At 35.1% G+C, this 17,009-nt stretch overlaps 1 protein-coding gene and 2 non-coding genes across 3 annotated transcripts; 1 reads left to right on the plus strand and 2 right to left on the minus strand.

Moving 5' to 3' along the window:
* Nucleotides 1-166: 166 nt before the first annotated feature.
* Trnav-uac (transfer RNA valine (anticodon UAC)) lies at nt 167-239 on the minus strand. The gene has a single exon. It is a non-coding gene; the product is annotated as a tRNA-Val (tRNA).
* An 8,004-nt stretch (nt 240-8,243) lies between these two features.
* Nucleotides 8,244-9,268, plus strand: LOC128246031 (M-phase inducer phosphatase 1-like). Its single transcript, XM_052964240.1, has 3 exons — nt 8,244-8,360; nt 8,598-8,939; nt 9,107-9,268. The coding sequence occupies exons 2-3, from the start codon at nt 8,598-8,600 to the stop codon at nt 9,266-9,268; spliced, it is 504 nt and encodes a 167-aa protein (XP_052820200.1). The 5' UTR covers nt 8,244-8,360.
* Nucleotides 9,269-9,441: 173 nt separating this feature from the next.
* Nucleotides 9,442-9,514, minus strand: Trnav-aac (transfer RNA valine (anticodon AAC)). The gene has a single exon. It is a non-coding gene; the product is annotated as a tRNA-Val (tRNA).
* Between the last annotated feature and the right edge of the window lie 7,495 nt (nt 9,515-17,009).

Genomic DNA, 17,009 nt, shown 5'->3' on the forward strand with positions numbered 1-17,009 from the left:
GTGTGTAGTGACGTCACAGAATACTCAAGGCATGCCTCTTCACTAGCAGAATGGATACGACAATATACGTCACAGATTAGACATCATAAACATCGCCGGGAGACAGATCAGTAAACTTCAGAACTGTATTTTTTACAAATAAATAGGTGATTGTAAAAAAAACCACTGGTTCCGCTGGGGCTCGAACCCAGGACCTTCTGCGTGTAAAGCAGACGTGATAACCACTACACTACGGAACCGGATATGATATGATATGTATGTAAAGCACATTATACGTTGATGCGTTGACATCTGTCGTCTTCACCAGCAGAATGCATACGACAAATAACGTCACAGATTAGACGGCTCAATGCGCTACGATTGGCTGTCAAATTTGTCAGCTAGAAGAGGGCGACAATCTGTGGCACTGGTCACGGAGAAGCATTTAGACCGTGTCTTGGACAAAATATGATGAACTACGCCAGTTCTGAGATAAGTGATTTAACGGCACTTCTATCGAAAAAAATCCATAGCATTTATAAAAAAAGTACATAATGCATAATGGAAATGATACTGTATATGTATTGTTTTTCTTTCACTTTCTTTCTTGCTTTCTATTCCGAAACTGTTAAATTATACAGAATAATTTATTTATTATGTGTAAGTTCTTTGTGCTTTGTTTTGTTAGTGACATGTTTTATTGTTATATATGTTTATGAATAAAGATGATATTTTAAGTTTGTCATCACTTTTAAATATACTTTAAGGAGCTATGGTGTCACTACTAACTGTGAATGTCACCTTGCTAAACAAGCCAACAAACTACTTTAAAAACTTGAATAGCATGCATGCAATAAGTGGGGAATGTAACAACTTAGATGTGCGGGAATGCACCAACTAGAAAGTAATATCACTATCAGTAGTAGTTACGGTGTTCTGAACAAACCTGTGCCGATATAAATGTAGCTTAGTGTTTAGCGCGAAATGACTCTATATTAGCCGTGCTCATTCGCGAACCGCTTATTATCAAGTTTCAAGTTTCAAAATTTATTGGCAGATCGGCATAGAATAGCCTTTGGCCATTAACAACATAAATATGGCAAAAACATAAATCAACTATAAAAAGTAACGGAATAATAATAAATATACATCATGTAATTAAATATGAAAATATAAATTGTTAAACACTTAGAAGGAAAAAGCAGAAATTAACAAAAGTTAACATAAGGAGGATTACTATTGTACAAGGAAAGTATTTCTTAAATTCATGGCTTCTTTAATGTAGATTGCTATCTTAGTTTGTCTTTTGCTTAACATTAGTCGTTTAAACATATTTAAATTTGGCCATGATATATTTCCTAGATATTTTAAGCGTAAGAGTCTAAATTTACTACAGCATAATACAAAATGGTATTCATTTTCTATAACATTAGCGTTACAGCATTTGCAAAGTCTGTTTTCTCTTGCAATACCGGTGTATCTGCCGACTTCAATTTCTAACTTGTGAGCAGACAATCTCATGGAAGAAAAATGTTTGCGTAAATTATCGTTTTCAATTCTATCAAGATATTCTTCGTATTCAAAATTTGTTTTCAGTGAGCAATATGTTTCTAATTTAGTCATGCTATTTATCGATCCACGCCAATCTTGGATAAACTGGTCACGGAGTCTAGCTTTTAACAAAGGAAAGTATTCGGCATTTACATCAAAATTATCAGTAAGAAAATTTAATCCTAAATGGTTTATAATAGATTTCATCTTAGTCGCCCAGCATGGGCCATTAATATTATTACACTGATCGAGATACATATAATTCATCGGAGAGTCACCATTTTTCATAATCTTTAACCAGAATTTGATTGCCCTTTCCTTGCAAACGACAGATAATGGTATTTCCCCAAATTCACCGTATACAGCATAGTTAGGAGTCTGTTTTTTTACACAAAGTAAATGCTTTAAAAATCGAACTTGCAGTTTATCAACTTCTTTAAAATTATAAACTCCCCAGACTTCTGACCCGTATACAAGAATAGGCACAATCATAGTATTGAACAACGATAACTTGGTCTTGACATCTAATTTGACTCGATCGAACAAAATCAGGAGACTATTATATGCCCTAAGAGCTTGATCATGTAATATCTTAACAGCACTAGACATATTGCCTGAATACATAAAATTAATACCTAAGTACGTAAAATTATCAACAACTTCAATAGTCTCATTATTTATAAAGAACTCAATATTTCTATATTGCTTCCTTTTTTCAAATATACAAACTTTTGTTTTGTTAACATTAATTTTCAAACCCCATTTGATAGAGTAATGAAAAATAGAGTTAATTTGAGCTTGGAGACTGGCTGCATCAGTAGTAAAAAGCACAATATCATCAGCAAATAGTATCATATACATAGATAACAGTTCAAGGTCTTTAGTACAGAGTGAGTTGAAATCAATATTTTCATATATATCATTTATAAATAATATAAATAAAAGGGGAGATAAAGGCTCCCCCTGTTTCAAACCGATTGTAACATCAAACATTTGAGAATAGCTATTGTCTCTAGCTATTTTTATACAGGATTGGATGTCGCTATATATACACTTGATCATGTTGATCATTTTACAGCTGATACCTGATTTAATCAATTTTACCCATAATGCATCTCTATTAACTGTGTCAAAAGCTCTTTGGTAATCTATGAATGCGCACCACAGTTTGGAACCTTTGTTAAGGACTTTTTGTATAGAAGCGTGAAGAAGGAAAATTGCATCAGCTGTAGAGTGACCATCTCTAAAACCAAATTGACCATCATAATATTTATTGTTATTTTCACACCATTTGTTAATTCGATTTCTTAATATTAGTGAATATATTTTGGCAGTAACATTTACTAGAGTAATGCCTCTATAATTTGCCGGATTAGTATTGTCTCCCTTTTTAAAAATAGGGACAATTACGCCTTTAGTCCAGCATTTAGGATAAACACAATTATCATATATATAGTTAAACAGAGTACAAAGATAAGGCGAAATAAAATCGTTACTGTCAATGAAAAAATCCGCAACGTTTCTATCAAAATCACAGGCTTTGTGCCGCTTCAGCGACTTTATGGTTTTGACAATTTCTTCTATTGATATTTCGCAGTCGAGAAAATCAATGGAGAGAGTTTCGTCTCTCGATATATTATGGTCTCTAATGTTAAATTGACCCTCAGCTTCATTTGAAATGTTTGAAAAATGATCAAAAAACGAATTTTCAGATGCATTAGTGGATGACTTAGCAGAATTGCTGAACTTTTTGATGTATTTCCAAAATTTACGAGGTGCTGTTTTACTTAAAGATGATATCTTTTTCTTTTCTGCCCCATAAAATATATGTTTAGCTTTGCGTTTTGTTTTAGAAAATTTACTCCTAGCGTTTAAAAACTGTAATTTATTAACATCAGTATGATTATGATCATAAGTGCGTTTCGCAGTCAAGAAATCACGTTTCGCGCTTTTACAGCTTTCATCAAACCAAGACGCTTTTTTGGTATTTCTGTTTCCGGTAGATTTGCGGCTACGAAAAGTCTTCCCGAAACAATTTAAAGAGATGTCATACATCAGATTTGAAAAGTTTTGCAGACAATCGTCAATCGAGGATTGATTGGATAATAATTTTGTATTTATATTATCAAACAGCTCAGACTTATTTGTAAGTGATTGCAAGAAAATGTTTCTTCGGGAAGTATCCCACACAATTTTGTCATATTCATGACAAGTATCATTTATTTCAAGTTCAGTGCAATTTAAAGAAAAATAAACTGGACAGTGATCCGAGAATTCTGTCAGGTCCATAACATACATTTTATTTATAATTTCATAACTATTGTGATTGCAGATAATATAATCCACAAGACTTGAAGTTGGTTTATTTCGCCACGATCCGTGAAAAGTACAGTTACCTGCCTCTAAACGGCCATTGAGAATACAAAGATCATTCTCTTTACAAAGTGATAAAAGTCGTGTGCCAAATTGATTGCATATTTTATCATTATTACGTCTATGTGGTAGGTTATTTGCATTCTGACTATACCCTGGTAAATCAATATATCGGTCAAGGTGTATTTCAGGTATATAGTCCGGGAGCTCACCCGTGCGTGAATTTAGGTCACCTGTCAAATACACATCGCCGAGAATCGTGTATTTACGAATACATGAGTTAAGCTGATCGAAAAAATCAAATTCAAACAATGTGGAGTTAACATTTCTATAAACATAAGAATCATGCGGAGGAATGTAACATACACAAAAGTAAGCATCACGGATTGATTTTATCAATTCTTTTTTACATTTAAACCAAATATAACCTTTATCACATAGTTCGATTAGTTCAATGTAATTTTTGTAGCATTCTTTAATATAAACAATAACACCACCACTGTGGCGCTTAGCTTTTGAATTAAATTTAGGTCTTGGGCAGTTAAAGTAATCAAAACCTTCAATGGATACATTAGTTATTTTAGAGTTCCAAGTCTCAGTAAGTAATAGTAGGTCGTAATTAGACACAAAGTTTAAAAAATCTGAATCGTCAAGTTTTGCTTTGATGCCTTGGACATTCCAAACTAAAAAAGATAGTTGTGATTGGCCAAGATCCTAGCTAAAGCCCGAAGTACGGATAGTTTCAACCGTGTACATTTTGTTGTTAATAAAAAGTTTGTCATATGACAGGTATCAAGATTTAGACTACTAGTATCATCTCATTCACTGGAAATAGAGACTGGTCGATATACTTATATTAACAGAGAAAACAGAAAATGTAAACTTTGTTCACATGACATTTTGGAGTCTGAATATCATTTTCTACTTTGTTGTACAGCCTATTCAGATCTTAGACAAAAATATCGTATTAAATTTAATTGGCCAAAAATGGCTAAATTTAAATATTTGATGTCAGTAAAGAGGGATTTATTTTTACAGAACTTTATATATAGTGCTATGAAATTAAGACAAGAAACGCTAGAAGTTAAGCTGCTTCTATTGGTTATAGTTTCGTATATATTAATAGATTATTGCCTTTGTAAATAGATATGTTAGGTCATCACATGATTGCTTTATTATTATACTTTTGTGTTTTGGCCATAAGTAGATAGTTTGTAAATGGCCAAAGGCAAACATGCCGATTCGCCAGTAAACTCTTGAATTATAAAATTATAGTATAATTCACATTAAAGACTAAATGTAATTTTGATAATAAGCGATTCATTTAGAATCCGTCCAGCAATTATATTGACGTAATCAGTTAATATATGTATATTTCAGTTTGGCTTCTTTTAAATTGCGAAAAAATAACACGAAAAACAGACGGGTAAATGTGTGTTATTGCTATCATTCTAAAGCATTGGTAAATTTGCTAATATCACACAACACATCATTTATTTGGCGCATAATGTTTTGAATTAAGACGGCGATACCGAATGTAAAAAATACGATAGTGAATTCTGAGTTTTTCGCAGTTTTATTTCAATGACAAACCAAAAAACGTTTGGACGACGATTTGCGACTAAGTTCTTAACAAGACAATCTTTTATCGACGAATGGAACCTTATAAAAAATCCAATAGTTGACTGAAAACTGAAGAAACAATGACAGCTTCTATACTATTTCTAGTGTTGCTGGTTTATTAGTTGTTGTTGTTGTTGTTGTTATGTTCCTGTGCTCAATATTTGAAAGGCCAAGACTGTTCAGACGCCACTGAATCATCTCAAATGCAGCCCAATTAGACCTTTCATCAACCAATTAGACATTGACAATCGGATGAGTGATTATTGTTTGACAATAATGTTTGTCAGATTGTGATGAAACTTTTACATGGTATAGAACCCAGAGCAATATTCATGGCGACGGTGCAGATGAAAAAGATTACTATTGACATAACTAATCGTGTCTGAAAATCTGAGATAATTCAAGTCAGAGTCAAAAATTATTAATTTTATTTCTTGTATGATAAAACCACGACAAACATCTCGTAATTCAAAAATGTCTGGAATTAGTATGAGACTCAACATTTTTTTATCAATAAATATAAGAGTTATAGGTCCGTGGATTCATAAATTTTATAATTAAATAAGTCCAATCAAATTACAGTGAAAAACAGTGCCCAGATGGTCCTTACTTAACCATCTTTAGTATTCAGCCCATAGCTTGGGTCATTCCTAATGATATGGACATACTTATAGCAAACATTGGAGACAAGTTAATATATAACACCAAATAATTATAGCCTTAGCTTAGAGGTTTCCCCGAATTATGTCTTTCATGATACGTTAATATGAGCTTTGCCATCATTTATTAACCTGCGCTGCATCGTTCAGAGTTCATCTGGACTATGGCGTCCAAGATACGATAACCGTTTATCTAGGCTCTGTCGTTCGTGATACGTTTACCTGGGCGCTTCCGTGCGTGATGCGTTTATCTAGGCTCTGTCGTTCATGATACGTTCACCTGTAATATTTGTCGTGAGTCTTTATCCCCAAATTTCAAACACATTATTCAAACAATACCCTTTAAACATTTTTGGATGTAAAATACTTTTTAAACAGTCTTTGCAAATTAAACTCCTGGCCCCAATATCATAAAAATACTCAGGTCAACTCTAATTCTACAGCAAACACTATGTTTGAGTATTTTTCAAACAACATTGAGTTGTACTCAATTGCATTTATTGCTGTAGAAAAAATCTTAGGAATCTTGACCAAAGTGATTAATGAACATAGTCTATACGAGAAAGCAATTTTAAAGGTGTGAACAACATATAAGGGTTTTAATACCTTTTGATTCTATGCAGTAATATGAGTTGAGACTGAGATTGAGATATGACTTAAGTATTTATGTGATATTTCGTCCTGTAAAATACCAAAACAGCAAAAATATTATTAATAAAATTACAAAACAAAACACTTAATTCAAATTTCTACGATATGATATCAAGCTTTTGATTTTAGCACAATTAGTAGCAAAAAGATCTTTTATTTTTTTGGTTAAAAACAAACAAACCCCATTTGACAACATATATTGCCGGTCGTAATATATCATTTATAAACGTTTCAAAAAATGACCTTTTCTACCCACTTCATAAAACTACTATTGCTTTGAAAGATAATATTGGTTTCTGTCTGCATGTCTTCTAATGACAATAAAGTTTATATGGATACAATCTAATATTCTACTAATGTTATCTCATTAAAAGTCTCTTTCATCTTAAACATCGCCATGAATATTGCTCTTGGTCCAATACCTTATTAAACTTTCATCACAATCAGACAAACAATATTGTCCAGCAATAATCACTCATCAGATTGTCAATGGTTAACACTAATTGTTTGATGAGCGGCTAATTGGACCGCGTTTGAGAACATTTTAATGTTGACCTGAGCGGCTAATTGGAATTCATTTGAGGTGTTCAGCGGCCATCACAGTGTTGACTTGAGCGACTCTTAGAGACCACAGCTTGAGCTGAACTATCTGCACACATTTGACATATAAAAACCAGGCGATCTCCAGAGCTTCATCAGATCCTTTCCAATCTTGTTCGTGTATACAGCTTCAACTTTACTGCTTTATTTCAACATGCCTCCTCAGAGTTTGGATTTTTGTTCCGTATCGCCTTTGGCCCTCCGGTATGTATTAAAGTAAGTACATTTGCATACATCTTTTAGTTTTTACTGAGTAAAACCCTCATTAAAATCCGGGATTTCGTACTTCAGACATGACAGGACATAACTTGCGAAACACAGCACTCTATCAAAGTTTTATTCAATCTTATACAAACTGGCATTCAATACTGCCAGATTATTGGCAAAATCGGCATTAAATATTGATATATTTTTAAATACATCTGGGGTTCTATGCTTACACCGAGTTTGTTAGACACGGTCGTTAACGTTTAATCCATGGTAAAAAAATACAGTGCAAGGACTTAAACAAAATTGTGTCTTTTTGTGAATTTCCCAGTGTAGTAATTAATTAAAGTCATTATGTTTCCGTTGCTAAAGGGACAATTCTTTAATTATAGAAAGAAGCTGTTATTTGATGAAGGAAACACTACTGCCGAAAATGAAACTCAAGTTGAGAAACTATTCACCAAGAACTTCGAAGAATGTTCATCAGACGTCACCGCCGCTCAACAGGAACGAAAAAGACGCAGAACATCTGAAAACACACCAACGTCATCGCAACATCATGACGTCATGGTAGCCGATTCTCCCGTGAGTGACGTCATTCGGGCTGTTGAGCGGTTGTCGACGAACTCTGACCTCGTGGCCGACGGGTCACGTGATAACGCTCTGCCGACAATTGCGGGCAAACATAAAGACCTCAAGGCCATTGCATCTGAAACGGTAAGATTATTTTAATGTTTAATATCGTGTACTGAATTGTTCAGGGCGTTTGTACTTTAAATGTTCACCCAAACTGAATTACTGTCTTTCGTGCACATATAAGTATTGCCAACTTCTTTATCCAACCCAGCGTTTTCAATATATTATATTGTATATATTTGTTTAAGTATCATGAAAAAAATGTAATGAGTAAAGGTGTCTTGGATATCCTCATAAAACAATGCTATACCTTTTCAGATGACAGCGGTACTAAACGGCGAGTACGACCACCATATTGATCACATGACCGTCATAGACTGCAGATACCCGTACGAGTTCGATGGAGGCCACATCCGGGGTGCCATTAATCTCTACACCAAAGACGCCGTCCAGAACTTTCTGAAGGAGACTGTGACGTCATCAGATAAGAATCACGTGATCGTTTTCCACTGCGAGTTCTCATCAGAACGTGGTCCTAAGATGTACCGCCATCTTAGATCACTGGACCGTGACTTAAACAAAGATTTTTACCCGCAACTGAACTTTCCAGAGGTTTACCTCTTGGAAGGCGGATACAAGGCGTTTTACCAGCAGTACGAGGTAATTTATGTTTGACATGTTGATAAGAATGGGAAATGTGATGTTAAACGGACATATATATATATTCCAGAGTGATTTAAAGAAGAGTGATTTAATTTTGTATCATTATTTGTTCTGTAGTTAAACCATTTCATGCGTAAAATAATGTCACCATTTTGTTATTGCAGAACCATTGCTTCCCCCAGCGGTATGTCCCCATGTTGCACGAGGAGCACGCAAAAGACTTACGTCACTTCCGGGTCAAGTCCAAGTCCTGGGCAGCAGGTGATAAACCGCGTCACAGGTCACGTATGGATAAAACCGGGAGAACCTTCCGACTCGCTTTCTGATTGGTCATTCATTAATGTTATATGTCGTGACATCACAGAATACTTAAGGCATGCCTCTTCACCAGCAGAATGAATACGACAATATACGTCACAGGTTAGACATCATAAACACCGCCGGGAGACAGATCAGTAAACTTCAGAACAAATAAATAAGTGATTGTAAAAAAAACCACTGGTTCCGCTGGGGCTCGAACCCAGGACCTTCTGCGTGTTAAGCAGACGTGATAACCACTACACTACGGAACCTGATATGTTAGATACGTATGTAAATCACATTATGCAAATAATTATTTTATGTACATTGTATTGTTATTTTCTTTCACATTTTACTTGCTACCTCTTCCAAAACTGTTAAAGTTTACAGAGTTATTTATATATTGCGTATAAGTAATTTGTGCTTATTTTTGTTAGTGACATGTGTTATTGTTATATATGTTTATGAATAAAGATTATATTTAAGATTGTCATCAGTTTTAAATATATTTAAAGGTGCGATTGTTCAATACTAACTGTCAATGTCGCCTTGCTAAACGAGCCCACAAACTACTTTAAAAACTTGAATATAATGCATGCAATTAGTGGGTACAACTTAAATCGGCGGATATGCACCAACTAGAAAGTAATAATAATATCAGTAATAGTTATTGTTTATGTTTGGTCTTCTGAACAACCCTGTGCCGATATTAATGTAGCTTAGTGTTTAGCGCGATATGGCTCTATATTAGCCAGCGTTCATTCGCGAACCGCTTAATATAACATAAAATAACATAAGTTTTATTAGCATTAATGTTGTGGCAACATCATAGCCATACCAAAAATAACATACAATGAAATACAGTGGTACAAGTACACAAGAACACAAACTTTTACACGGAAGAAGAGTGAACATTTAATTTCCACTTCTGTCGCAAAATGAAAATTATACAAACTTTGATACATTTAGAAGTAATTTTGGCGATGTAGTTATCATAAGGTTTTCGAATTTTGTTAATGTTGGCCATCTGCAGTAAAAATTGCTTAAATACTTTTTTCGCAGTTCTCTGTGTTTAGGGCAAACTAGAAGAAAATGGTATTCACATCATTAATCTAAATGATATTTTAATAGTAAGCGATTAAACTAGAATCTGTTCATCAATTATGTTGACGGAATCGGTTATATGTATATTTCGCTTATTTTGAAAATGTGTGTTATTGCTATCTTTCTAAAGCATTACTAAATTTATTAAAACCACACAACACATCAATAATTTGGCGCATGATGTTTTGAATTCAGACGGCGATACTGAATGTTAAAAATAAGATAGTTAATTCTGATTTTTTTTCGCCTTTTTTATTTCAAAGACAAACCAAAATAACATTTGGACGACTATTGGCGACTAAGTTCTTAACAAAACAATCTTTTATCTTTTAATGGAACCTTCTGAAAAATCCATTAGTTGACCGAAAACTAATGAAACAACGGCAGCTTCTATAATATTTCGAGTGTTGCTGGTTTATTATTGCGCGGGCGCATCGGCGCCCGGCGCATATATTGATTGTTTTAGCAGTGTCCCTGGTGCAATGGGCTTGCGCATGCGGCGTTTTCATTTTTTTGATCGCGCATGCGCCGTTTCTTACCGTCCGCTCTCGGATAATTCCGAAGCAGTTCGTCATTAGACTGGTTCCTGTTCGATTTTGCAATAGAAGATTGGTAATCTTCTAATATGTGAAGCTTAGAAAATATAAGGCAAATTAAAACCAGAGATTTTTTTAAATAACTCTTTTAGAGAAAAAATATCATAAATGCACAGTTGTTGAGAAAACTTTTCTTTTTTATTTAAATATTTTTACATAAAAGAATAAACCACGAATGCGCAGAATGTATATTACAATAATCTTAGAAAATCGGTGAACCAGTCTATTTTCTGATACCCGGTTATGACACGTACGGGTCAGATGCAAGCGTCCAGTAGACTAGGGATATCGAGGTCAACACGCTGGCGGTTGGGGAAAGGTATTTTCATTTTCTTTTTACATAGTGAACTGAAAAACTATTGTTATTTTATATTTATCATTTTAAAAGCAGGTTTTGTGTCTTTCGATTTAAACAGTAGAACGTTTTTTTTGCGGTATTCCTTCTTTCATTTTGGACAACATTAAAGGCTTTTCCAAATTGCGTCATTAAAACCAGGAATGATAGCCGTCCAATGAAAACGCTTCTTGCATTTCAGACATAGGCGAGTGTGTGGTCAAGGTCAAAATTGCGAGAGGGTGATTCGAAGTGAAATACCGCAACAAAAACGTTCGATTTGGACATTAACGCGTCTAACTCAATGAGTCACAATGGTAGGGATGATATTTCAAGCCCTTCTTTGTAATGCATACGCAAAGTTTGCATGTCAGTCTGTATGTAACGAGTTTAAGGTGATTTGTTTGTAGTCATTAAATTTTTGCATCGTTTTCATTATGCACCAGTTATTATTTTAGACTAATGCATCAGTCAATTGAAACCACGCCCCCCCCCCCCGGTCAGGGGAATAGCGAGGACCCTGACCATAGTTTCAGCCAACATTGGCTAAAATCCCGTCCTGCGAGGATGAACAGATGGTTTAATCTCGCCAAATGCCCCCGGCCCCCGCACCACAGGGACCCTAGGTAAGGCCCATTCCCTGCTTTATTTAAAGCGAAGACATAACCATCCCATTCACCCGGCAATGCAGGGCCACCTGAAAGTTAAAAACATGGTCCATTTCCCCGGCTATCCCCGGTATACCCCCGGACCTTGGGGTCGTGGTTACAATTGACTGTAGTCTAAAATTATAGACGTGTTATACGGGATTCTTACAATCCCTAACGTCTAAACGGGAATGTGCAAAAAACAGGGGTGTTTTAAAAATATTGAAATTGTTTTAAGTGAAGTATTTTATGGTTGAAATTGATCAAAAAGAGTTATACTCATATTTTACCATGCAAGTGAAATGTGAAATGTTATTTTGCACTAAACAAGCATTTAATGCATTAAAAGAAGTTGTTAACCTTTCCAATAAATCGAAAGTTGTCTGACACAGACAACAATTATGCGAAGGGAAACAACTCAATACAATCGTAATAACTCGGCCTCCTCCGACAAAGCTTCGAGATAGACCTCGTTATACAATCATAACAACTCGGCCATGGCCGAAATGTTCCGAGCGATTTAAAACTGTGCCCTGAAGCCTTGCAGGTGCCCTTCATGTATATATCGTTATGTTTTGACCGAATGAAATGAAGAAAAGCCGTCAAACTCATAATTATAAGTTGGATATTTATTTTTTGTGTACGGAACTAATATAAAATAACATTATCTGGTAATATTTCTTGATTTTATAATATTTTATAGATGCTATATGCTTTAACCCGGAATCCTGATCGGAACAACTACCCACTTTTGATACTAAACAATTTGTACGTGGAGGATTTGCCATATCAAAAATCATATAAAAAAAATCCGTTAACGTACAATTATTTGGACTACAATTGACTGGTGCATTAGTTTAAAATAATAAACATGTCTCAATAAAATGTACATTTATATTTATCATCCTACATTCCAGTTTCTACCACAAGAGTTGTAAATATTGAACAGATAGGGCCTCATCTTCAAGATGAAAACTGCAAAAAATGGCCACCAACAATAATGGGCCAGGACTGAGGAGTTCCAAGAAATGAGTATTCTTCAGCCCACAAATATCAGTGCTGCCCCACTGCCCAAAACCAGGTTTGTTCTCTTTCTTAGTTTCCTGTTAACTTTATGGTTTCAGAACAAAAGCCAGCATTCATATTGAAAATGAAATCCCAAACCTTCTGCATTTTGTGTTGTTATGTAAACCAACTAAAGGTAGGCAAATCTTTTGCTTTAAAGTTTTTAACTGCAACTTTAAATAGCATTGCTTTTGGTATTAACATTCAACCTTTAATAAAACAAAAACATATGGATGTTTCAATGCATTTCAATAAATAATTGAATGTATTTACAATTATTCACAATTTCATATAATGTTTAAAAAATATTAACTCTACAAGCTTACATTATTTCACAATATAATCTTTTTTAGACATCATTTTGATATTTATTTCGCACAAAATACATGACCTATAAACAAGCCTTCCTAAAATTAATAACATTTTTTCACTTTTTCTAACAAAATTGCTTAACTCAATAGCTGAATAAATGAATGAAATCATTACTTGTATATAAATACTTAATCTTAATTATTATTATGCAATTCATGCATCAATCTTTGATTTTTATAACCTGATTCAGAATTGACATCAAATTGCAAATTACCTGTCAATTCACATTTCGAATAAAGCTTATGAAATCAACCTTGAAACCTAACAACTTCACCTCAGTTTAATGTTTAGAGTTATTTTATTTCTCATGTTTCATGTTATTAGGTCTTCAGTGCTACATTCACTTATCATGATATCATAACAAACTCCTTTCATATCTTTTTAGAGTGTGGCAACAAGTAAATGGACCTTGACAAATGTCCTCTATGTTAGAGCCAGTCCCTTACACAAGTGGCCTACTTTTGCACAGCTGAGGACGCAGCAGTAGGTATGAAATGCGGAAACTGTTCCAACTTGATCTTCAACAGTTGAGTTACTCCTCATCACAATACCTGAACTGAAAACAATCGGTGACGATCCTGCACTTCACTTCTACCTCACAGTGCTCTTCCCTATAAACACTAGAGGAAGTTTGAAAATGAAAAACTTGTCATTGCAAGTGTGAAAGGACCAATTGATTCTTAACGAAACAACCTGCCTCAATGCTTTAGCTGACACTACATCAAGTCAACACAAGGCAATTTGTTTTTCTCGCAACATGACCGGTATGTTGAATCTGATCAAAATTGTACACAAACACTGGTCAAGAATATAGAAATACAAGTTGTATGATCAGTAACCTAAAATATTCTTGAATATTTGAACATAATAAAAGAGTATTTGTTAAAGTTATACATATTGTGTGTAGTGTAGGTAAGATCAATGTCAAGGTTATTTTGGCTAAAAAAAGGAAAATGAGTCTTGATTCATAACATAGATGAAATAGCAAGCCTTAAGTATTTTCGATAAAGTGATACATATATTTTGTGGTGATTTCATAACCTTGTTTCACTGTTTTTGAAGAGAAAACACATGTTATAAATATATTATCACATTTGTGTTTTTTAGCTCGACTATTTATGTCTCCCCCTCTCTGGGGGAGACATATTGTTTTTGCCCTGTCCGTCAGTCCGGTAGTCCGGTAGTCCGTCAGTCCGTCAGTCCGTACGTCACACTTCGTTTCCGATCGATAACTGGAAAACCGCATGACCTAGAATCACCAAACTTGGTAGGGAGGTTGGTCGTGAGGTGTAGAGGATCCCTATTGTTTTTGGGGTCACTAGGTCAAAGGTCAAGGTCGCGGCGACCCCCAATATAAAAAACATTTCTGCTCAAAATCTTGAGAACGGTTTGACCTAGGTTCACCAAACTTGGTAGGGAGGTTGGTCATGAGGTGTAGAAGATCCCTATTGTTTTTGGGGTCACTAGGTCAAAGGTCAAGGTCGCGGCGACCCCCAATGTAAAAAACATTTCCGCTCAATATCTTGAGAATGGTTTGACCTAGGTTCACCAAACTTGGTAGGGAGGTTGATCATGAGGTTTAGAAAACTCCTATATTTTGGGGGGTCACAAGGTCAAAGGTCAACGTCGCTGTGACCTCTAATGTAAAAAAATATTTCCGTGCAATATCAGGAGAATGCTTTGATCTAGGTTCACCAAACTTTGAAGTGAGGTTGGTCATGATGTCTAGATGATCCCAATTGTTTTGGGGGTAACAAGGTCAATAGTCAAGGTCGTGGTGACCTTCCATGTAAAAATCATTTGCGTGTAATATCTTTATGTCTCCCCCATTCATGGGGAGACATATTGTTTTTGCCCTGTCCGTCAGTCAGTCCATCAGTCTGTCAGTCAGTCAGTCAGTACGTCACACTTCGTTTCCGCCCAATAACTATAGAACTCTTAGACCCAGGAACTTCATACTTGGTATGCTAGTTGGTCATGACTAGTAGATGACCCCTATTGAATTTGGGGTCACTAGGTCAAAGATCAGGGTCAACGTGACCTTGAGGTGAAGAAACGGTTTCCACTCAATAACTAAAGATCCTTTGGGTCCAGGAACTTCATACTTGGTATGCTAGTTGTTCATGACTATTAGATGACTCCTATTGATTTTGAGATCAAAAGGTCAAAGGTCAAGGTTACCTTCAGGTAAAAAATGTTATGTTGGCAGTGACCTTAAGCTTAAAAATGGTTTCTGCTCAATAACTAAAGAAAGCTTGTACCCAGGAACTTCATAGTTGTTCATGACTAGTAGATGACTCCTATTGATTTTGAGATCAGTAGGTCAATGGTCAAGGTCACCGTGACCTTGAGGTGAAGAAACTGTTTCCGCTCAATAACTAGAGAACGCTTGCAACCAGGAATTTCATACTTGGTATGCTAGTTGGTCATGACTAGAAGATGACCCATATTGATTTTGAGATCACTAGGTCAAAGGTCAAGGTTGCCATGACCTTGAAGTGAAGAAAAAGTTTCCGCTCAATAACTAAAGATCCTTTGGTTTCAGGAACTTCATACTTGGTAAGCTAGTTGTTCATGACTATGAGATGACCCCTATTGATTTTCAGATCAAAAGGTCAAAGGTCAAGGTTACCTTCAGGTAAAAAATGATACGTTGGCGGTGACCTTAAGCTTAAAAATGGTTTCTGCTCAATAACTTAAGAACGCTTGTACCCAGGAACTTCATTCTTGGTACGCTAGTCGGTCATGACTAGTAGATGACCCCTATTGATTTTGAGATCAGTAGGTCAAAGGTCAAGGTTGCCATGACCTTGAGTTGAAGAAATGGTTACCGCTCAGTAACTAAAGAACACTTGCACCCAAGAACTTAATACTTGGTATGCAAGTTGGTTATGTAGATGATCCCTATTGATGTTGTGATCAGTAGGTAAAAGGTCATGGTCACGATGACTGTGAGCTGAAAAATGGTTTCCGATCAATAATTGAATAACGCTTGCGCCCAGGAACTTCATACAATGCAAACTTCGTTTACATTTTCCATGATTAATCAACAACACTTTCTTCTCTTCACTATTTAATATAATCGAATAAACCAAACTTCACTGTTGGTTTGTCTCCAGTCCAAAGTTACAAATTTCATGTCCATCATTTATTTTTTCTCAGCTACGACCACACAATAGGGGAGACAAGCGCTTTTTCAAAAAAGCAATCTCTAGTTATATTTCCATACACATTAAGTGATCAACTTCCTAGTCATACCACTATCAACCTGCATCACATTCTGCTCATCATTCTTATATCTTATGCCTTAAAAGTGCATAATGCATGATGATTACATAATGTTTATTACCTATAAGTGTCAGTATATGCTAAACTTGTTTCCTTTGTTTAAAACATCCTGCATGCCTATAAATCATCTACGCCACAGAACAAGGAAAATGACAATAATAATGATGATCAGACTTCTTTCTTTGAGCTCATGTATAACCAACTTCTTTTAGTTTATGTTAAAAGTATTTTTTTAATTGTGTTAAAATTAGGGATGCAAACGAATGGCAAAATTGATATTCGAATATTCGGTAATTCTTTCGATCGAATATTCGAATATTTGAATACCAAAATGATCCTTTAAGAATGATCCTTTAAGAAT

This window comes from Mya arenaria, chromosome 9 (assembly GCF_026914265.1).
Source record: "Mya arenaria isolate MELC-2E11 chromosome 9, ASM2691426v1".
NCBI lineage: Eukaryota > Metazoa > Mollusca > Bivalvia > Myida > Myidae > Mya > Mya arenaria.

Excerpts from the sequence above, each read along its gene's own strand:
- LOC128246031 (XM_052964240.1), top strand. The coding sequence starts at position 8,598 with ATGACAGCGGTACTAAACGGCGAGTACGACCACCATATTGATCACATG. Across the intron at positions 8,940-9,106 it reads CGTTTTACCAGCAGTACGAG|AACCATTGCTTCCCCCAGCG; the intron begins GTAATTTATGTT and ends TTGTTATTGCAG.